General features: G+C 39.5%; 1 protein-coding gene across 1 annotated transcript in view; it reads right to left on the bottom strand.

Annotated features, from left to right (window-relative positions):
• MICU2 (mitochondrial calcium uptake 2) overlaps positions 1-24827 on the bottom strand; it is a gene marked incomplete at both ends in the record, with an annotated part of 131759 nt that overhangs the window by 36737 nt on the left and 70195 nt on the right. The window contains one exon of the mRNA XM_079542769.1: positions 20963-21110. Coding sequence (XP_079398895.1) covers positions 20963-21110 — 148 coding nt within the window. The remainder of the gene's footprint in view (positions 1-20962; positions 21111-24827) is intronic.

Consider the following 24827-nt stretch of genomic DNA (forward strand, 5'->3'; position numbering starts at 1 on the left):
TTAATATTGTTCTCTCACATATCAAATGTGCAGCCCTCTGAGGAACAACATCTTTTAAGGCCTTGTCTATAGTAATTAGGAGAGTGTGGTTAATTCTTCTTTGCTAGGAATGCACTGTGAAAGTAGGAATGGTTTTCTTAGCCAGTTGAAAAAAATGCCTCTTCGTCTATAGGTTAGATCTTGGTGCTGCCATTGCTGACCCGTGATCACAAACATTCCAGGCTCTCAGTCCCTCTCTGAGGAATATACGCAAGGATCTAATTATTAGGAACTACTTCATGTAATATGTAGAAGATCTGTACGATGCACTTTGTCTGCCAAGACCGTGATGGAATTCTGGCCTGAAGTCCAACAAACATTTTCATGGCTCTCTATCTATCTCACAGATGCCGTTGTCTCATTTTCACTATTGGTAGTGGATCCATGAAACAATCACAGGGTACAGATACATCTTTACAGAATAAAAGCCATTCTAGTTTTTAAATTGAATGAATACCGAGCCTACTTGCAAGCAGACAAATGCTGTGCTGTTAGCCAAGAAAGTTAGCTGACGAATGTAATTAAGAAAATACTGCCAAGAGCAGCTACTTCAGCTTCTACTTGCCCTCGGCAAGCCTGCGTATTTTGTCACATACATTCCTTACTATAGAAGAGTTTCCATCAACTCTCAATTTTCCACACCATGATGCAAAAGGAACCCGACATTGATGTTAGGATTAACATGAGGAAAAGGCTGAATTGAACAAGTACCCACTTGCATTCCTTAACTGCCATTTACACCCAACCCATGCAGCCAAGGAAAAGCTCAATCTGACAAAGAATGTTCAGAGCCAAAGAATGAAAGAAAGCACCAAGATCCATCATTATAACAACAAGCAAATGCCAAAGTAAAATAGAAAAATTACTATAATCTGATGGTAGAGAAAGCAGAACTGTATGTCTCTGCAAGACTGCACTATTTTTCTAACATGGAAATTAAAATTAATTTTAAAAGAAGTATTTCTTACAGACTTAACTTCAAATTAGAACACTATAAAATAGGGATCTTTCCATAGAAGAACAACAGATTCCTGTCCCTTTCATCAGCAAAGTCAGTGAGAATGTTTGTCCAGGATGTCTCTTCAGCTCTACCTCAGATGGCCACAGTGAAAACCAAAGGAAAAAAAAATCTACTTAAAGTTTTTTTTTAAATTTAGGCAGGAACCAACACTAGCTTTGCAGGAGCTTGCTGAGTTCAAAGTCATGCTGAGGAATGAGGAAGTTATCTGTTTTTTTTTCCTGGAGAAAACATGAAGACAATTCAACCCAACTCAAATTCTGCAAAATGATGGGTGGAAGGATCTTAGGCAGGATGGGCAGCACAGATGTAATCTGTGGGCTGCAAGGGTTGGAGTCTTTCTAAAATCAAAAATGCCATGAGCAGCTCATACTGGGGCCTATATAGAGGAGTTCCTGCTGCAGCCATGTCTGTAATGGGAACACGAGTTTGTTCTTCCTCCTCTGAGACCACCACCAACCTCCACACAAGCCAAACCCTGCAACTTCTGCCCCTGGTCCCAGTGAGCTGGGTTAGATAAGAATCACGGATGCTGAATTTCATTCAGGAGACCGGGTTAAAATTTTTGTTTAAATTAGCCCAACGTACAAAGTCATTGAAATGCAGTAGTTTCTATTAATTTCCCATCTCTCTCTCACATATCCTTGCCCAAGGAGGCTGTGGATGCTCCATCCCTTTAAGCACTCCGGGCAAGGCTGAATGTGGCTCTGGGCAGCCTGGTCTGGTGGTTGGTGACCCTGCACATAGCAGGGGGATTGAAACTAGATGATCATTGTGGTCCTTTTCAATCCAGGCCATTCTATGATTCTATGATTCTATGATATGATATGATTTTTGAATACAATAGTGGACAGGTAACTTATGTCAGCAAGTTTTCTTTTGGTTGCCCTTTTTTCTTACATTCTCAGTTCTTTAAAACTTTAGAGCTTAATGTTAAAACTATGAATGTAAGGGGCACTACTGAAACAAGTAATTACTTCTTTAAGGCCTCCTTGTGAAATAGTGGTGACAGAGAGAAATCATGGGTAGCTAAATAAATGGAAGCCTTTTGAAGACACACAACCAAGCAGTCAGATTCCCATAACTACTGGCAAACCAATATCTGAATAATAAATGAGAGTGCTATTTAAATGAATTAAGAAACCACTTCAGCTAGAAAGCTTTTACTGAATTACTGCATTGCTCCATTGAACTATAATTGATAAAAGTCATTTCAATCACACGAATTAGTGAATCAAACCACCTGAATTAAAATCGAAGTATGCTCAGCGGAAAAGTAAATTTACAATAACAGAAGCTTGATGTACTTTACAAAACAAGCTCTGCATCTTTTGGAAACAGGCTTTGCATCTGTCCTTTATTTAGAGCAATTGTTCTTCCCAGGAAGTGAGGGATACACAGTGCTGGGTGCAGGCCAGTGCTGGCAGGTCTCCATTTCAGAGCAGTGCTTGTACCAGAACCACCTGATGCCAGAAGGCTTCTCCATGAGTAAGGCAGCCTGGGGTAGCAGGGGTGGGAAATGACACAGGGAGGGAACTTCAAAGGATGACACAGTCTTTTAGGAAATTGAAATGGAGTGAAAATATTGGATAGGTCAGTTTTCAAAACCTGTTGAAGAGACAGTGGCACACAGTTCCCGATGTTACTAGGAATTCCGAACTAACCCTTGGCATTGGCTGAAGAGCACAAAGCAAAGAAGAGCATGCAGCAGCTGCTGAGCAGCTACCTGAGGTTGCCCACTGGGCTGGTAGTGAGGCCAGGACTGGAGGCAGCATCCAGAAGAAAAACACGCGGTGTGATGTGCAAGTCTCCAAACTCCCAAATGAGCCTCCCAAGCTTGGTTGCTCTGGCTTCATTCAGACAGCTAAAAATTAGATGCCTAAATCTATGGAGCTTTGCTGTATATGATGGCGTATATAGGAAAGGGTTTATAATTAGCCTCAAAATGTGCTGCTCCTATTTCTGAGCTGAAAAAGAGCTCGGATGCTCAAAAGCTTGTCTAATTTTTCCAACTTAGAGCATCTGGTCTAATAAAAGATATTATCTCTGTCTACAAACAGAGATACAAACCTCACCATGACTCCAGGATCCCTTTATTGTCAAGAGAGAACAGACATAACAAAAGAGCTATCTATTCCACATTGAGATAGGTGCCTACCACAGGCCTTGAACCTACCTGTTTCCTTCCATTAACTTTTAGGAGATCCTGCAGCCACTTGCTCTAACCTGACATTCACTTTTATATATCTAAATTGAATAGATGAATCCTTCTGCAAGCAACCAGAAAATTCAAACCATGATTGCTTTCTCTACTTGTTATTATCTGTGATGTATTGTTTTCCACGCTCCAGATTGATGTCAGGAGTACTAAAAGCAGGAATTCTGTTTTATTAACAACTTTATCAAAAGCAATGGGTAACGTGGATTATGGTAGAAGATGCAGAGTGAGTTGCATAATTAGAGCAATAAATTATTATAGAGGTATTATATTAATTGTATTATTATACAATTGCTGAAAGAAGCTATATCCATGATGTACATTTCAGAGATGAGAGTGGAGAATGGCTCTTGCCAACCTACAGAGAACATTATACATTCAGACTTTTGGGATGGCATCTCTTGAACTGGCACAAGCCCGCACCATGGATCATTATGTTGTCATCATCCCCTGTTGCTAAAAAACACCACTTCTTGAAGTAGAGTAGTGCTGGAGCACATGTTAGGTTAAGGTACTAGCAACAAACGAAGATAAACTATTAAGACAGCTTAGAAGCACTGGAGTTTTAATTCTGTTCCTCTAGAGAACCTGGCCTAAGAGCTCTGAAGTCTCTTTGAAGGCTAGAGAAGTAAGTGTAACAAAAATGAATGAAGAGGTAAGTAAAGTACAGCGATAATAGCAATGATGAAACGACACAACTAAAAATGTAACTGCATGCACAACTTGAAAAAATTGCCTCTCAGTTACAAACAGAGATTAATTTGGATTTAGAATGAAAATGCATGCACAAAATTCATCCCACAATCATAATGAATGAAAAAAGGTCAGTGCCTTAACAGCACCAGAAGTTTACTCTAATCTCCCTCTGTAAGACTTGATTTAAGCTTATGTGCTCAATGATTAGCTGCCATCACTACCACAGCAACTATCCCTGTTGCATCTTGTTCAACCACTTCCTCTGCAATTTGTACTCTTCCATTCGTTGTCTGAAGGTCTTACCTACTGTCACTGCTTCCACACGTCTTGCAAAATGTAAGACAATGAAAGTGCAGTTAAAGACAAGAATATAAAGAATGCAATGATAATATAAGAATTGTAAAAATGTAATTATCAAAAGTTGGATTCATATGCTGGCAAACATAACTGAGGTGCCAGGTGAGGAATTCATCCTTTGTGTGTGGGAATTTATGACTAACATAAAGCTACCTTACTAATTAATCCTGGAATAAGAGCAAAGAGGATCACAGAATCATAGAATCATAGAATGCCTTGGGTTGAAAGAGACCCAAGGACCATCAAGTTCCAACCCCCCTGCCATAGGCAGGGTCACCAACCTCCAGATCTGGTATTAGACCAGGCTGCCCAAGGCCAAATCCAACCTGGCCTTGAACACCTCCGGGGATGGGGCATCCACAACCTCTTTGGAAAGCCTGTTCCAGCACCTTCCCACTCTCTCTATGAAAAACTTACCCCTGACATCCAATCTAAACCTTCCCTCCTTGAACTAAAATCATTCCCCCTTGTCTTATCACTGTCTATGCTAGAGGGCACGCGCCAGTGAAAGGTAAGTGGTTCAACTGCAGTAGGAAATCAAACTGCAGTTCTTTACTATAGGCAATAAACCTTCCTTTTCTTACAGGACTTTCTTCTTTTTCACCTTCTAGCTTAGATATAATTCATACTCTAAGCAGGAAATGCAAATCATATCAAACTGTGCCAAATTACATGAAACAACTACCATTTATTTATTGCACTCTGATATGTAACAAACACTCCAACATGCAAGAATGACAGATAAGGAGGCCACAAAAGACCATGTGGGTCACCTACTTTGTCCTACTGCTCCCAATAGACTGCTGCTCACGCATTACCTCATCAGTTTATGTACACCCCGGTACTTGGTCACACATTTGAAACACTAAACTGTAGTTTGGGTTTCAAAAGGCAACAGTGACATTAATTCAACCACTACTGTTTTTTCTTAGACTTACTCATCTAAGTACAAACTTCATTAATTATTTCTCCTAGTGGAATGGAAAAAGGGAATGACTTACTATAATTTAAAAATTTAAATGAAAGCATTTTGTGAAAAAATTGAAGTTGTTCACGGTATCAGCATGAAAAATGTAGTGCTGTTACCGTAATTCTGTTCAGATGGAGGGCATTTATAGTGCCTGTGTCCAAGCAGTAAATAGCTGACATATTAGTGCATCAAGACAATTTAAATTACTGCAGTGGGTAAGTAACTGGGAACACTGACATTTCACATAAATTGAGTGGGCTCTCAAGAGTCCTGTAAATATAAAATGCTATGTAGATACAGTTTACATAGTACCTCACTTTTTTTTCCATTTCACCCTACGACATATCAAATTATTTATACCATCATTAATGCTTTCTTTTTTGCTAAAACAATATTTTTTTTTGAAGATTCATTTACTTCTACTACAGCAACATGCACTTAGATTTCTCAGAACTATTGCAAAAAATGTTCCAAGAGGTGATGGCTAATTTGAAAGTACAATAAAATTTTGTCAGAAGCATCAGTTTGGAAAACTTCCTCTTGTTACACCTCAGCAATTCTTAGCCAGATGTTTGGGGAAAAAAAAAAAGTAACGTCAAATTCGGAAAACTCATCAAGATACAACATTTTTATTGCTGTACTATTACAGTGATGCTGTCGATCTTCACTCCTGTTCCTTTCTGCTACTGCCTTGTCCTTCAATCAAATGTAAATAATTTGACTCCCTTGTGGCTGCCTACATCCTTCACAGATTAAATGCATTCTTCCCAGATCTTACAGTTTTTTTTCTGTTTGACAGTGGTAAGAAACTCCATGGAACACAGCACGGATACCACCTTTTTGGTGACTGCAAAAGGTTCAGAAAAACTTCAGAGAAGTTTGTGGGGGGACCCATGAACTACAGTGAACTCCCTGTGGTTAAGGGAAACTGCACACCCATCTCTACCGAAAAAAGAATGAAAATTTGGTAGGAGTGGTTGACAGACCAGGTGGTTCTGCTGCTGTTCAGCTGGCAGGTCTCATGTGGAGGTTTAAGATTTAGTCCCCTTGCGTACACCAAAGACAATAACATTCTTCAGTATGCACTTAAGACTGTATCCTGGCTTTACATCTCACTGACAGCTGACAAAGAGAGCAAAGCTAACTTTGCTGTAATTCTTCTGACATGAGATCACTGAATTTGGGCATTTTATTGAGAGGAGACAGTTCTACATAGACAATTTCATTAATGAGAGCTCTGTGTTTAAGATCAAGGCCTAGGACATTTTGTCTTGCTGTGCAGAGCAAGATAAGACACCAAAAATATGCAAAATCCTATTGCCTTTTAGAACATACATCTCATTTATGAACAGGAATTTACAGCGACTAGATGTCTCAGCACATTGCTACTGAATTTACAGAATAGTTAGATTTAAAATTATAACTAATATAAAACCTTGGGAACGAAAGGATTAACTGTACATGCATTGATGGTGCCCATTTACTGTGTAGGGTGACCTGGGCTAGTTGTATGTATAGGTCCTCTTTACCTTTGCCTTGCAGCAGGCTTTTCTCAAAGAAACTAAAAATGCATTTGTATAACAGGAGAAAAGGGGACAAATGACACTTCTCGATAGAGATTTGGAAAGGGTTTAGTAAATTAATTACTACCTTTGTTCAGTGTAGGTATGTGCAGCTTCTAAAACATGAGGAATGAAAACAAAAGGAAGTTCACAAGGGTCTTTCAGATCCACTTCAGATCCATTCTATGGTTGTGCTCCAGATAACTGTATTTTTGCAATAGGTGGTATTATCCATCTGTTCCTTATCCTCCCAAACTCTCCTAACACCAGCCATTGAAAGAAAAGAGTGAACAAATACACACAGAAGAAACATACCCACTTTGCAATTTGTTCTACTGAAAGAAGGAACTGAAGTATTGGATGTCTTTTCTAGCATAACACATCACTTTCTTTTTCAGCAGAATCATAACGATTACAACCAACACCCATTAGCACTTAGTGAATTGAATCATAGAATCATAGAATGGCTTGGGTTGAAAAGGATCACAATGATCATCCAGTTTCAAACCCCTGCTATGTACAGGGTCACCAACCACATCCAGAGCCACATCCAGCCTGGCCTGGCTTCAGATCTCTCAGAATTGGCGTAAGTGAAAAAAGTGCTACTTGAGGGGAAGAGATTTTTGGCCTAAGTACAGCATTTAACTTCAGACATTTTAGATTCCTAGAAATCATGAAGAGGACTAGCGCTAAATGCAGTAGTTATTCATTGCTGAAGTCAGTTCTGTCATGCCAGAATTTCCAGAGGAACCTTTTCCCTTTATAAGATTCTGAAGTGCAACCTCACATGAAAACTTTAGGCCAGCCTAATGCAGATGACACCAGTGATGCCATTACTTTTTCCACCACTTTGTCACCATGAAAAGGACATTCTAATTACCAAGTTGGGAACTTTCCTACAGGAGATGCTGCCTACTGTTTTGGGCTTTTTACAGGTCCTGTGCAGACCTACTTATAATTTCACGAAGTGCCAAAGTTTTGACATTATTGCAGTTTCAGTTTCTAGCTGCATTCTTCTTCCTTCTCACGCGTTCCTTTCAGTGGCTGACTTGCTTTCCTCTAGTTGTTGGCCAATGCCATTATCGGTTTTACTTTCAAATTCACCAGGAGTTTCTTTCTAACTTCTAAGATGAGCTCACTGTGCTATTAGCAAATACAGAAGCTCTGAGAAAACAAAGTAATAGCCCCTGCTGAGTCTGACTTGTTTATACATCATTAACATCTGTCACACAGCAATTAACAGATGTTTGGGAAGTTTTCGTACAGCAGGGGCTCCAAGGATACGCAACGGGTAACAGAAGGCTTCTGTATTTTAAACTAAATAAGAAAGGTTTACCTGATCTTTGTTACATGAAAAGACTGCTGGAAAGATCCAGTTTTTGCTAGTTTCTCGGAGTATCAGAATGAAGGCTGTTACCTAAAACTAATGTGAAACACCGTCTTTATTCAGAAGGGAAGGGGGTAATGGAAAGTGGAGCAGATCATGAATAGCCTTAGAATTTCCCTAAAAGGTAAGATATGACTAAAGCAATGAGAAATCAAAGAGCTTAACAATGGATGCTACTTGTGACATACCATAGTGGCCAAAACAGTTTTGCTAATTTGCAACCTGGAAGAAAATAAGCATTTTTAATAAAAAGTTTAGTAATTAATTACTGACATGCTGCCCAGCAGCATTCCCTACTAGTAGAAGAAAAAGTCTCAAACATTAACCAGAGCACCTCTTCTTCTGTAAGGGGTGAACTTTCAAACTGAACAAGAGAAGTGAAGATAAGTCTCTTCTCTTGACCCTGTCACTTCAAACTTCTCAGATTCTACTGGAAAAGCCTGCCAAAAAGAAAAAAATCTAGTTGAAGATCAGTAGTCTCTTTAAGAAATGGAATGGTGTCTTTTCTAGAATTGTCTATTTACCCAGCATCACTTCTCCATCCCAATTCAACTTATCTGAAGGCAACAAGACATTTGTCTTTGTCTTGGCTTTAATTATACATTCAGATTTCTAAAGATTTCTGATTCCATTAAGCAGCAGAGGAAACACTGTATTAGGCCTGTCAAAATAGAACAGAAATATTTATTCAGTAAAGATAATGAAGGAGACAAACATAAAAGCACAACTACCCTCTACATCAGAATTCCTATTAACAGCATCTCGTTTACTTATAGCGGAGTTCAGTATGCTGGGATTTTGTGTCGCTGCCTCTAGTTACCCTTGCATTGTCTCCTTGCTGTCATACTCCAGTATGTTCAGCTGGCAGATGCATGGAGCTACAAATGGAGACCAAAGCACCTGCAGCGCTGGATGCTGCTCTACATGTAGTGACTGGGAGTGAAGTGTATACTATACGAGTGTTTTTTTTTTTTCTACTAAGCATTGCTTTGTATCACTTTTCCCTGTCACTGATGCTGCCTTTTGACAAATCAGATGTTTCAGGAACAGCATTAACTTAGGAAGTTCCTGAGTTCAATCTTTTTTCCATCCCCTAGGCCACAATGATTGCGAGTGGGCTGTGCTCTGAGCCAAGGAATGCAGTTAGCTTTATAAAAAGAAATCAAATTCAAAAACCATGGAACAAAGCTACCTACATGAAACCAAGGAACAGATGGCCTCCCCCATCCAGATGAGATAAAAATAAACCTGGATTTCCTTAACCTAACACTAGCAGTGCTGAATAGTAATATAATTATCTATTACGCACCATGGGGTTAAGATTTCAAAGAAAAACACTTATTTTAGGAAATGGGAAATGCTGGCACAAAAGCAAATGGGTTTAAACAGAGAATGATTAATTTTAGCTTGGATATCAAGAAGAGTTTTCAAGCAACAGAGAAAATGCTGTGTCACCATTTTCCAGTGTAAGCTGTAGTGACAACTGATTTTAAATCCAGCACGAAAATATTTACGAAAGGCCTATATTTTAAGTTTGAAACTGCTAAAATGCAAGCTGACTTTTAGAACATACATGATGAACGTTGATACACTTAGACACGGAATACTAAAAAGAAATGCTAAGCCACTAAGTATCACCCTAACAGAGGGTACAGCTTATAGAAATCACTACATTACTTGTTAATACAGGTAATAGATACAAGCGTTCATACAGTGATCAGATACCCTGTATCCTCTGCACAGCAGTAAAGATAAAGAATAGTGGCTGTTCTGGAATGAGTATTTACTTTAGCTGCTGTGTAAAAAGACTAAATTAAAATGGGAATCAAAATAGGCTCATCACAATTCTCAGAACGAATGCAGCCTGGTCTAATGGCGGATGGCCCGGCCCACGTCAGAGGGATTGAAACTAGATGATCTTTGAGGGCCTTTTCAACCCAGGCCATTCTATGATTCTGTGAAATGAAAAGTAAACAACAGACAGCTTTCTCTTACTGAGAAGATGAATTCATTTTATGTTGCCCACTGTAAATACATATTTCATACCAAAGCCCCTCATTATTCATTCAATAATGGAGTCCACATTTACCATCAAACACTCTGCAGAAAACAATGCTCTCTTTTGCTAAATAGTCAGGCTCTTTTGCTGTTAGACCAAGCTAGAGATGCTGATGAAATTTCTGGTCATTAAGGTTTATATTTTTCCAAGAAAGGGACAACATAACAGAAGTGAGCTGTCACATTTCCCATCACCAAAATCACACAGACAAGAATCACTCACTGTGTCAGGGCATGGGAGGCTCTTTGAAAGTTCTCAAAGAGAGCAATTTAATACAAAAGGTCCAGTGGAGAAGCAGATGCCCATCCACACGAGACAAAATGACCAATATTTGTATTTAATTAGTATTAGTTAGTAATCAATTAGTATTTTTGTACCTGGGAAAGCAAGCTGTATCAGACAGAAGACTTCGTGTGTCAGCTGCTGAACAAAGACAAATGGTAGCTGGCTTGGCCATGGTTTACACAATTCCATCTGGTAAGAACCAAGGCAGAACTTGTTGGGAAAGTGGTAGCTGCTGTAAGGTACAGCTGAACAATTCTCAGGCTGTCAGGTACGCAAGCTTTTCCCAGGTCTGAGGGGAAAAATTTAACAAGGGCTTAGGCAGCCGAAGGACCAGGTGTTGTGCAGCCCCAGGGATGGCAGGGTGAGGGGCTGGGCCCTCTGGTCAGTGCGGCTGCTGAGACATGGCTCTGCAACATGTCCTCTCTAACGAGAGAAACCTGGATGTTTTATGCATGGAAACAACCTCTGAGCTTGGTATTTGCTTTTGTTTCACAGCCGATGACAGGCTGCAGACTGCAATCTGTGCTATAACCACTGCAGGTGCCTGAAGGCTAGGCAGCAAAAGCCAAGCATGTAAGGTGGGCAATTTCTCCCCTTAGGAGATAGATGCCAGTGTTCTCAAGGCTCGGGCAGTGCATTTACTCAAACATCTTTCTGCAGACCCAGCCATCCACTCGGCAAGCAGTGATGGCTCCTTTCATTTCCCGTGACTTGCTGCATACCTTATCTGTCACGACTGCCTAGAAGAAAAGCAGTACTTGATGGCTCCACATGAGATATTTAAAAAAAATAATCACAGTGCAATATTTCTTATGGAAAAAAATTCAACTTGTATCAGTATTACTCAAAAAAGAATCAAGTATGTGAATCAAGTGTATTAGTGTGTGACTAATACAACAAAAATTCTGTTCTGGCCTAAGTGAAAGCACTGACCCATGAGTACCAGAAGAGTTACAGACAGCTTTTCAGCTGTGGGGCTAGAATGCAACTAGATTTTGGCAGGAACCTACCAGGCACTTCTGGCGCCTGCCAGCATTCACCACATCACTATCATTTCTGAACGGTGTAATGTAATGCAAGGAATTTTAAAAACAGATTGTACTTCTTAGGTACAAAACAATACCTGACTGTGCTAGGGACATGCACTGCAAGAAATTAAAATACATTTAAGAGTGATGAAAATTCACGGAATCTGATTTTCACACTACATCTGTTAAGACTTAATTGTCAGCTAAGCAGGATGTTTCTGAACTGATTAAGTCCCACTGAATTTATTAAAGAAATAACACTGAAGTAACCTACCAAACAGCATTACAGAAAAATCCCTGAGATATTTTCTGTGGTTACGTCAGTATTATGTTATAAATGTCACTCATACAGTGTGCGGTGTTTTATAAAAATAAAAAGTCTTTGTTAATAGTATTAAAAGTATTCAGAGACCATGAAGGATTGCATGAGTTCTTGAAACTTGCTCACACGTATTAAAAGAAAGGAATGCAATTTCTCTTTTAAGTATCTTAAATAATACAGTAGCATGTCACAAACCTGGAATAGTTAACTGAAGCAGAAAGCATTGCAAGACTTCTGAAATCCGAAGGCAGCCGATGTTTATACAACAAGCAGGCTCCTGTTATTAATAACCAGATCTTTCCATTACTTGTACTACAAGGATTCTGTATGTACATGATATATTTTCATTCATTTCAGGGAATCTGTTTTCCATTCAGGTGCCATTAAACAACTAATAACTTTCACACTTAAAATAACTAAATCCTTCAAGATGTGTGGGGACCACTTGCCTCTTGCTTACAGCTCTACTGAAGTCTGAGCAGTTTTAGTATTGACACTGTTTTTGTGCTGAGTTTTAATAACTGCTTTCATTCATCGAGAAGTTGCAATATACCTTGCCATTAACAGTTGTTCTTCAGAAAGCTAAATAGCTAGCAAAGTACTTCCAGATCGTAGTGCCTTGCCAAGTCTTTTCCTAATCAGTAAGCATTGCAGTCAATACAAATAGGAACTCTGATTCTGCATCATCCTCCAACTAGTCAGCACTGTCACAAAAGGAGAAACAAGAAAAGACAAAACAAAGCCAGGAGCTTCTTATAAGCCTGCTGTTGTATCATGCAGACATAAATGCTAAAATGCAAATCTTAGTAAAGCTTTGAGGACCCAAAATATATTTTCCTGTTTGACCTTCCAAGCAGTGTACCCTAGGTACCTCCCTTGTCTTGTGTCTTGTGATGCAGTTCAAAGGCACCTGCCTATTGCACAATGACATGGCAAAACCTACTTCTCTGTAAGTGATTTTGCTGCATGGCTTCCTTTCCTCTGACCACTGCTGTTCAATCCTTCCTCTTGCTCTCTGCTGTGACTGAAGCTCCCTTGCTGCTGATTGTTACCTCTGCTCCCATGCCAGCACCTCTTCTCACCTAAAATTCTTATTTCCTGAAAAAAGAGCAAACAAGTAAGTTTCACTAAGCACAACAGAGACACAACTGTTTTCCAGCAATTTCAGTCTTGCATCACACCCTTTCCTCAGGTTCACTCACATTCCTGACCACGCTGATGCTGTGGGAGCATGGAAGCACGCATCACATCCAACTCTCAAACACAAAACTACCCTGTGCCCATTGTGCTTTCAAGGAAAACTTAACCAAGTCAAACAACTTCTCCTAGCAAACTTAAATCCTAATAACAGACATTGCCACGTACTGTGTTAGGATTTAATCATGTTACTACCACCTCAGGCATTCAGGTGTTACCAAGCACAGGAAAATCTGTTCAACTTCTGAAAAGGGCTGCAGATAAAGAGTGGTTCAGGAAGTGAACAAGTTGGGATATATTAAATCTGGACAGAATATACAAAGAAAGACTTCCAGGATCAAGATCTTTATCAATCAGATGTCAATTATTATGAGATGAGCTAACCTGAATTTTTGTTTTCTACTTGAAAGAGAAAGGTATTTCTGGAATCATAGAATGTATGGGTTGAAGGGACCTTGAAGCCCACTCAGATCCAACCACTCCTGCCATGTGCAGAGCTGCCATCCACCAGTTCAGGCTGCCCAGAGCCCCATCCAATCTGACCTTGAGTGTCTCCAGGGATGGGGCATGCATCGCTCTCTGGGCAGCCGTGCCAGTGCCTCACCACCCTCTGAGTAAAGAATGTCTTCCTAACATCCAACCTAAAACTCTCATATTTCAGTTTAAAGCCATTCCCTCATGTCCTATCACTATCAGACTGTGTAAAACGGAAGTCTACCTCCTGCTTGTAAGCTCTCTTCATGTACTGGAAGGCAGCAATGAAATCTCCCTACAGTCTTCGGTTCTCCAAGCTAATAGTATAATCTTATCCAAAAAAATTAATGTACACACAGTCCAGACATAAAGTATTGAAAAATCTTCATTTTCTGAAACATTCTTGCATCTGTAGTTCTATTAAGTTTATTAATACTTAACTTTATTAAGTTCAAAAACTTAATAAAGATCTTCTTATTTGTTCTACAGTAACAGCATACCAGAAATTATATCTCCATGAAGAAGCTCTAACAAAATATTGGCTGGAAAATCTGGAATGTGAGGCTAAGGACACATAATTGTATAAAACACAATGTTACACGAAACTGGAAGGGTCTTTTAAAAATACTCCTGTATTTCAATAAAAATTCAGTGCAAGTCAGCTGAGACTTATCCTCCTTACACTTGACATCTTAAAAAAATAACTTTCTAATGCAAATTCATATTATTCTTAATAGATATTACTAGACACTGAGAAGGTTTTACATCATAAATTGACCTCAACCCCTTTTTCACTATATTATCAGTGCATCAAATATTGCAATTCAGATTAGCCTCCAATAGATTATCCAGAAGAGCTTGCTGGTTTTGCAATGTTTTGATGCACATCCTTTAGTAACAGTGGTTTCACATGAGATTACATGGCCTGTAACTGGGAACCCCCAAATCCCGAATGCAAAATACTGAAGGCAAATACACATTCAGGATGCGACAGGTTAACCACACAAAACACTGCCATAGGTGTCTTAAACCAGCACAGGCATTGTGTCAGAATGTCAGATTTCATTCACTGATGCCTTTGTTGATAAAAAGGTGTCTGCTTCCTGCTGTAAAACCACTAACGGTAAAAAATTAAGCAAATATTTACAAAAGCAGTTTGGTGTGAAGCCATTCTTCGTAAAGATCTTCGCTATGTCAATATGCAAAACAAAATAAGCCTGTCACAAAACTCTGCATTTGTTATCAGCCCATTCTCCTTAAATGGTAAGATCGCAAATATTTTTCTTCATTATCACCCTGACAGTAAATAAATTTGCAGGTCTGATTTTATCAATAGGACAAGATTTCACAATTTTTGGCCTGTATAAAAGAAAATGAGTAACAGAGAAATCTACGCAACAGAAAGCAAATGAGCAGAACTTGTGAACCAAGGCCTCTTAAGCAGGGTTCAAGATCAGCTGGGTTAGATTTTATGACAGTTGGTATCTTTGCACTACAGTTCATCTGTTTCCTCACCTGCAAAGTTGTTCTCTAATAAATCATGATTTATTGCACGTTGTGCAACTCTGTCAAAGAACACACCTAAGATTTTTTCTTCAGTAATAAATACCACCCAACTGTGCACAGGAATTCATCATTCAGGAATTCACTTGACAATCTGGACACAGCAAAAACATTTTGGTATTTTCCACCCCCAGCACTCCTGGTGCAGCACAGACAATCCAATTATTTATCTGGTTTACAGACCACAATGTCTACTTTCTTTTACATTGAATCATGCTTAAGAACCAAGAGGAGATTATGCAGCAATTCTCCAGTGAAAATCACCAGGGAGCAAAAAACCCCAGGGCTGTAGGGGAAGGACCACTATTCCCAACTCAAAGCAAGACTACTTCTCATTCTGTTTTTTGTGCAGGCTTTTATTTTTATTTTTTCTCCCTTGTGAGAGTTTTTGTCTGAATAGAAATAAAACAACACAATGCTGTGATCAAACTCAGCACTATTTCTATATTTCTTGGTGCATAGTTATATTGCTCAGTGTTCTCACTTTTTAAAGGTGTTCTGAAGTTTAGCTATGCCTGAGTTACGTGCTTCAGCGCAAGATACCCTGAGGTGCAGGGACAGAATTGAGAAGCTGCTGCTTGCTCAGGAACTCACGGAGATCTTGTCTCAGGGGCTTCAATCTGGGAAAGCAATGGACCTGCCTCTGTGCCTTTCCATTTCCAGCATCCCCAGGGGCAAGTGGAGAACTGCAAACACAGCAGACTGGAGAAACGCTTTACTTCAGAAAGCCAGCAGGAAGAAATGACTCCTTTTACCCAAAATGAGTTCCTTAGCTGGATTCAGCACGTGGCTGTGCAATGCTTTGTGCTGGCAGTGGGGAGGGAGGCAGCACGAGGTGAAAGCAAAGCAGCCAGGCAGAGCTGGAGTGGTTCCTTCCACGCTTCTCAGGCAACACTGCTGATCTATGTCTGCTTGCCATCCATGGGAGGCTGCAATGCCAGATAGCTGAGATGGATAGTTGACAGCTCACATTCTCTCTGGGAACAATCATTAAGCTAAACATTAATCAGAGAAAGAGTAGAGTTCACTGGCCACGTCTTCTATTCACGCACACATTACCAGACATATAAAATCATTTTAAGCACAGCTCATACAAAATAAGTGGTTCTGTTTCACCTAGACAGCACTGTATCATACAGATTTTGGAGGACTTAAGTAAATTAAATACTTAAATCCTGGCCCGAGTCTTAATGCCTTCTTCAGTATGGTCCTCCCCACTTCTGCCTTACCTGTGGGAAGTAAGAAGAAAGTCCGGTAACAACATTAATTTATTGGTGAAATCAACCCATTGTGTAAGGAACTGAGCTTCCTGCTTGGTCCATTCTCAGACCACTCACATTCTGCTTGTCTGTTTCCTACTGTCATATCCTTGGCTAGACACGGATAGAAATCAATTCTGTTCAGAAAAGCTGGAAATCAACTAAAATTTGAGTACTAATATTGTAAATTAAAAAAAAAAAGTCCCTTATGAAAAATATCACTGTTCCATTTCTGTGGCATTTTTGTCTATATCCAAACTCAAGTTCTATTTCCAAAACCTTGGCCTAAAGCTGATGTTCTCTTTAGGAACCAACAAAAGCAGCAGACTAAATGTTATAGGATAAATGCAATTGCTGGCAAAATAAAGGACCGGCAACTGAGGTAAGAAGAGAAGCTCATCACTGTGCTGAAAGTTTCTCTTTCATTTTTCAGTTCTTCCCATTTGGAAATGATGGCAGAACCTGATTTGAAAGTGGGTTTTCTATCTTCAGTAAATTAAATGAAAGTTCATAGGATTAACTGTAACTGCAAACAGTTTCAGCCTGGAATCCTCCAGCATCCAGTGTAACTTACACAGAGCAAATAAAAACAGGATTATGGTTTTTCCAAACTCTTACATCTTAGAATCACAGAATGGTTTGAGTTGAAGGGACCTTAATGTCCACCCAGATCCAACCCCCTGCCTTGGGCAAGGCTCCACCCACCGGGTCAGGCTGTCCAGAACCCCATCCAACTCGATCTTGAACATTTCCAGGGATGGGGCTCCCACAGCTCTCTGGGCTGTCTGTACCAATGAACTTAATTTCTAGTTTTAAGACAATCACAGCTGAGAGGACAAAATGCAATTACAGCTCAGATGCAAATAAGAGAAATCATAACAAAAGAGCATTTAGACCAGTGGTTTGAAATGCACAAAGCAGACATCTTTCCTTCAATATCAAAGAAAAACTGGCATATTTGCATAATGTTAAAGTTACTACATGGGTTTTGCATAATCTCTGATGAGAAGAAAATGGCTTCCCTTGTAGCCATGTCCGGGACACGTTTTGATGGTGTACCTCCATCAAAGAACCTCCCCATGCTCCAAGATCCCCAGCTCTTCTAAGGCTGGCAGCAGCTGTCCAGCCTTGTGTTATGGTTGACTCACAGAACAAATCAAAAGCCTCATGTTCCTCCCCATTATCCTGTCTGAATATACAGCAGAAGGCTGCAACCACCAACCTTCCAGCATTGCCCACAGGTCAATGCTGTGTACACTTACAAGAAACAGACACATACATACATTCCCCATCCACTTCTTTAGGGGCTTAGTTAAAAAACAACAGCAGCAAAAGAAACAAGGGAGAAATTAAAGTGAGAACGGACTCCTTTAGTTTGCAAAAGGACAGACAACAGAAAGAATAAAAATGTTAGGGGGGAAAAAGCAAGAAAAATAAATATTTCCAAAAGAAAAAAGACCACAGCTCTGTAAGAAACTGAGAAAGTGTTCTGTGAAGAGGGAAAACCGGCTAGAGTATGCAAAGAGAAGAGTAATAGAAGTCAGAAGCTTGTTTTTCCACAAAATGTAGGAGAAGACAGTAAGCACATAATAGACTTCAGAGAACACAGCTGTTTCTTTCCTATGCAACATCACAGCACCTTTGATATCATCTTCATAAGCATCTCAAGAAAAAAGTAAAAATAGCTCTCAAGCATCTCAGCAATTTATTTTTAGTCTGCAACCTGTAGTGGATACTTTATGGATGCTGACCTCTAACCAGGATTGAACGTGCACTATTATTCTTACATTCCCCAAACAAATCCATGCTCATTGTTTACTACATTTCAGCAAGAGCACTGACATCAGTGTTTCAGAATCAGCACTGGGTGCTTCTGGATCACATTTAAGACATTGCTCGTGATGTACAGAAGTCCTGCTGAGATGCTATCTTCCCTCCTGTAGCCAGCAGTCTCGGTTGGACCTTGGGAAGTGACAGAGCAGCCAGCAGACTGCTTTGAGTAAGGAACCCACCATTCTGGAAGCTGCTTGCTGCACCAGTTCAACATAGCCAGAATTAAACAACTTTCCAAATCTGTTGTGAAGACTGTATTTGAGATAACACTTTTTTTTTAATGGGACTGATCAGATGTTCTGGGCTACAGTCTGCAAGAAAGACAGCAGAAACAAAACTTGAGAACAGACCTTGGATGGAGCTAGGCCTTGTGTATTACGTATCACAACCAATTGGCAAACTCAAGTAATTTGTAAGAAAATATTTATGAGGATGAATGCTTGAGGGCATCAAAACTTATAAGATTTTTTAAATTAGTGATTAATAGAAAGCAAGTGGAAAACCATAAAATCATTAGAGCTTTAAGTTCAGCATTTGTGTGCAGGGTCACATTTTCAATTTGCATCTCACTGTTGGTAAGTGAAGAAATTTCTAGGATTAGTGTTGGCATGCCCATTTTCCTTTCTAAAACCATTGTTCAAGATTAAAAAAGGAATTAATTTTATAATATAAGCCAAAAGTTTCCAGAAGTAATTGCTGCTCTGGTACGAAGTTCACCATTTAGTGGGCATGGTGGTGATGGGTTGATTATTGGACTAGATGGATTTAGAGGTATTTTCCAACTTTAATGATTCCATGACTCTGTGAACCTGATCTACCTTTAATATACCTGGAGAGAGGCTTGAGCTATGTCTGTTTATTTTTCTCCCAGGAAATTCTCTGCAAGAAAATGAACAAGGCAGTGACTTTAAAATATTCAAAATACTGTATGGAGCATTAGATTCACATATTAACATTTTTCTATCAATAATCTGCAATGCCATTGTTGTAAACCTTAACTGAAATGCTGTATGTGTTGGTGCAAAGATTCTTTTGTTCACGTATTTTTCTTGTCATTTTTCTGTTCTATTTGAAGCTGTTTCCCACTTTTACATTAGCAAAGTAACAGAAATTAACTCAGCTGCATTGCAAATCAATCTTATCCACATAGCATTTCATTAAAAATCTACACGTATATCATTTTAGCTGGAATAACCAATTAATATGTATGAAGTGCTAAGACTGAAAAACACTTCTTTCTTTAACCTTGCTTTCACAGACTACTGTATGAAAGCCACATCTTCAACACTGAAAAATTCAGTACCCACTGTCTTTCACTATTTCAGGCTGGGAAACTCCAAAGTAAATCCGTTCTAGGTTTTTAACTTACTGATACAAAATTTGAAGGGAAAAAACACTCCTTCCATTTGTCATATATTATAAAAATAGGCTATTTTGAGAATCGTCATGTCTCTCAAGGTCATATAGTCCTTCTAAGGATTTATATTCAGCCTTGTATAATATTAGAAATTGAATGTCAGCAGGGAAGCCAGGTATCCTTATCAACTATAGATTTTTGCAGACACAAGATAACTCTTTTTTATTACAGGTTCTTGTGTTCTATTCTTGGACCACTTGCAGCTCTGTAAACTCTGTTCTGCTCCAGGTTTCCCATGGGCTCGAATAACAGCCTGTCCAAACCTCCTTCTTTCTCTGTGTCTTTCCACAGAGCTCTGAATTCCCTTCTGTATTTCCTTCTCGATATCCTCAAGTGATGCTGATTTCCCTGCTAGATGGGCAGTGAGCACCACAGGCTGTGAATAGCTTTTGCTACACAACATGCTCCACGGGTCAGTTAGGATGTGCAGACAACAGCTAGCAAACAACAATTAGAGCTTGGTTTTTCCCCTCTTTCCCTCTGCAGGTGCACTAATGGACACTGATCTTCTGAGTGACCCTGATACTTAGGGAACTTCACATTTCTGAACCTCACTTAAGTAAAATTTTCTTGTGGAAGCAATAAAAACCAATTTCTTTTTGTGAAAACATATATTGTTTAAAAATACATGCTAATATGGAAATGTCAGCATAAAAAAGCTTAAGGAACAGGGCAGATTAATGAGATCAGGAAACCACGAGGACAATAACGTATGCACTTTATATTTGTGTGGTGCTCCAAGCTCCTCCTCAGAAAACACACTTTTAAAACTTTTTTTTTTTTTTTAATTTGCAAACGATTTTGATTTGTTCTTATCCAAGTCTTCTATAAACCAGAAGAGATTTGAAATCAGAAACCTAGAGCTGAGCTCCATGCTTCATTACACATATTCACATCTCTCCCATCACTGGGAGAAAAAAAGGTCACAGAGTACTTTCTGGTAAAGCGGGCAGACAGATAACAGGGACAGGAATAGAATGAGCACAGTCACACTACAGTCTTACCAAGTAAGTAATTGAGGAACTGCACACTGATCAGACATGCAAATTATGCAGAGACGTAATGCCATCCTTCGGTCACCAGATTTTGAGATGATCAGCATGTCACTAGCACACAAGGTGGTGCCTGTGAGAATCCACATGCCCAACATTTATAAATTGGCTTCTGATGACTGATGTCAGATAAGGGATCCTGTCCCAGTGATTTGTACATTACATTTTTAAGGGGACTTCCAAGTTCCTTTTCCCTCACAAATACAGCGATGAGAAAACAACTTACGTTGCACTTGATCAAACATTACTGAAAACAAGAAATCTCGTGGTGTCATGTAATATTCTCCTTCATACTCCAGTGATGCAAAATGCATAAAGCGATTCTTCCGAAGTGACAGTCTTTCAGCCATTTCTGCATTTGCAACATCTTCCTTCTGAAACAGAAAAAAATCCATGCAGAAAGACAGCTGCATTTGTAGATCAACTCTGTAATTAGAAAGAACCCTATACCTCATCTTGATTAACCTCAGTATTGTGTGGGTATCCACAAGAAGAGATTAAAGCTTTTGCAGCACAGTTCTAATGTACGACATTCTTATATGACATTCACAGTATTTCTGGCCTCGCTGAGAGCATGCTTTAACAACACAGCTGAGCCAAATTAATGGCTTGCTGTCACCAAAGGCTGCCCTTGCTTCCCATTCCCCTGCTCCTGGCCATATGGTCCTGCACCTCCATGTTGGCCAGCCCTGCTACTGCTGGGGCCAAATTCAGCTCACTAACTCAGCAAAAAACAAAACCAACCAGACTGTGAATGGTATTTTGCCAGGTTAATGACCAGTTCACCAAAGGTTTAAATGTGTACCACATCTGTTCAGGACTCAGTCCTGAGGTTGAGTATTAAGCTGTGGAACAGCTCCTAAGATGGAGGGACAAAGGCGTTATGGTGCATGAGATTGGAATATGCATGTGCATATGCAGAATGGGCATATCTTGTTGAGAAATTAGAAGAAAGGGAAAAGCAATGAAAGCATTAACTATAACGTCAGAGATGGTGTCACCAAACCCAAAGATCCAATTAGCAAAGCAAAGCAAAAACTTTCAACCCCTCCTCAAAAAAAAAAACAAACCACCACCAACAAACTATTGAGAAACTCACGATGGAACTCACACAAGCTGGCAATACTTCTGAAGAGTAGTAACAGCACTCACAGGCAGAAAGACAGGATGGAGACATAGTGAAACAGTGATATTTATAAGTTAGGACTGCAAATAACAAGGTTCAGGATGGCCTGGGAGAAACAACTGAAGCTTTAGATGTGAAGCAATCCTAAAGCACAAGTGTGGACCTCAAGCTGTGGCCAGTGCCCATTCCACTGGAAGACAGGTGAAGAAATGGTTCTGTGGACAATGAGCCTTCAGAGAATGGGGTATTTCAACTCTGCATCATCAGGCTTCCTTTTCCTTTACCCACTGTGCTCCCTAACTGCACCATGTGATCTGGGGATCTCAAGGCAATGGGTACTAGTGGTAAAACTACAGCCAGATCCTAAATTGTTATCACATTCATACTTAGTTACAGTTCTAAATATAATGCTGCAATCTGTCATTTAACCCTACTCCTTTCACCTCTGTATTACCATGAAACACATATTTCTAATGTTTCACAGAACAGCACAATCACCTCTTACAGTCAGTTTTAGTGAGGTAGCTTTCCTACAGCCCAGACTTTTCACAAAGATGTGGGGAGGGAACAATTAGGAAAGAAAAAGAACTAAAACAACAAAAAAAATTCACAAAATCCAGTCAAAATCTAATATGCAAAGTGAATGAGGAACACTTCTACCTATCTTAAGCCAAAGTTTTGTTTGCTTTCAATGTGAATATTTTGTATCGATATCACTGCTTTATGTATTACCACGTGATGGTCTACAACACACACTGCATTGTTGCTATTCTGTGATTCAGATCTGCACATCCAAGAAACATGTTTAAAAAGTGTATCTAATGTACTGACTACTTTTGGTTTGTTCTTATTAAAACTTTGGGAGACAAATGATTCCATGATCACCTTGTTAACAAGATCCAACACATATTGCAGATATCAAATGAATAGTTCATAGTTGTAGGTTATTAACATGCAGGATTCTTACAAAAATCATCATCTTTTCAAAATAAAATCAGCAATTTTTGCCCTGTGGGAAATTTAAAAGTGGAAAACTGCTTCACAGCTGTCCTTTACCTGAAATGATGGAATGAGGAACAATTTTTCTGCACAAACACAAAATAAAACGGTTCAGACGATGTAAATGGCAAACCCTACAATACCTTCAGACCATCTGGACTCTCAAGTGCATGAAGTCTTGCAGTATTTGTCTGAATCCTGTTTAAAGCTCAACTTCATAACTGATGTCAAAGCACTGAATTTCAGTAACTGAAAATTTTATCCAAAATAGATCGGTACAAGTTAACATATTAACAAACAAACAGTGCCTTGTATCCAGAAAAATATGTACTGCATCGGAATGGTAACGCATGATGACAAATTCACCAAGCTCCATTCAAGAAGTTTGCATCCCTGATCTGCAAGCCAGACTTGGGAACAAGGGCTATTTCCTATTAAAGTCATCTTCAAATACCAGGATAACTGACGTAAGCAAATCTTACAGGTTGATAGAACATCAGCCCTACAGGTTGATAGAGCATCAGCTCTATCGGGTTGGTACAGGTTGATAGAGCATCAGCTCTATCAACTGACTATTTTTTAAAAACCTTTTGCAATACTTTTGAAGTCCTGTCTCTGTATGAGGATCTCAGCATTTGTTAAAAACATCCTAACCCCTCTGGCTTAGCATCAAGATCTGAGCTAGAGCTAAAGCAGAGTCAAGCTGCTCACATGCTACTGCTCCCTACAGAACCACAGAATGGCTGAGGCTGGCAGGGACCTCTGGGTCCATTGGCTCCAGAAGGGACCCCCAGAGAAGGGTGCCCAGGGCACATTCAGGCAGCTTTGGAAGAACCACAAGGAGGAGAGTGCACAGCCTCTGGGCAGCCAATGCCAGGGCTCCATCACCTGCACAACACAGAAGTGCTCCCGGTGTTCAGAGGAAACCTCCTGTGTACCAGTTTGTGCCCACCGCCTCCTGTCTTGGCACTGGTTACCACTCAGCAGAGCCCAGCTCCATCCTCTTTGCACTCTGCCTTCAGGAACTTATAGACATGTACTAGGTTAATGCACGCTGCCTTTATGAGCAGAGAGGACAGGAGTTCTGGAGTGCAGTTACAATCATTTGTTTTCACTGTCTGTATAGAAAGTTCAGAAGATGAAGGGAGAGACAGACTGCCACAAAAAAAAGTTGACCTTCCTTCTCTCTAACCACGCTAGCACGATTTTATTGCATGAGAAGGAAAACCTGGGCAAACAATGTGAACATGGAAGCTTAGAGGAAAAGACTGGTGGAGGAATGTTACAGATCTCAGTCTGAATGTGTGTAAGGAATATGTAGAAGTTTATGTCCAGGGTGAAGGCAGCAACATCAGTGGCCATATACACAAACAGAACATCATGATGACGTAAAACTTTGCCTGACTATCTGTCACAATACTAATACTATTCAAATTTGTTTAATACCAATTAAGAACTTCAGCTTGCTATAGTTGGCATCAGAAACATGAAGTTCACAATTATACTGTAACGACATCAGGAAAGTGATGACTTCTCAGGTGTAAGCCATATAACTTATAGTTTGACAAATACATTCAATATAATTTTAATTCAACTGAATGCAGCTGGATGTTTGCCCTTTAAACTGCCTCCTATCCAGTACTGAATAAGTGGGCTTAACTAATCAAACAGCAGAACAGGCAGATAAATTCACTGCAGTAGATGCAGTGGTGAAACAAAGAGCAGAATGATGTTAAACTCCCCTTAGTTCTAAAAAGTAAATGTTACCTTGTGGCAATCTGCTCAAGGTTGCTTTTTTAAAATTACTTTTATTTTTACAATGAAAGATGGATTATGTGAAATATGAGGAAGCTGACAAAATAAACGCCTTTAAAATCTGCAGTTATCATTGCTGTTAGATTAAAAAGCAAACATCACTGTTACTTTTATTTTAGAATTATTTTAGGATCAAAATTATGTTTGCTTT

This window comes from Tetrao urogallus (assembly GCF_951394365.1).
Source record: "Tetrao urogallus genome assembly, chromosome: 1".
Classification (NCBI taxonomy): Eukaryota; Metazoa; Chordata; class Aves; order Galliformes; family Phasianidae; genus Tetrao; species Tetrao urogallus.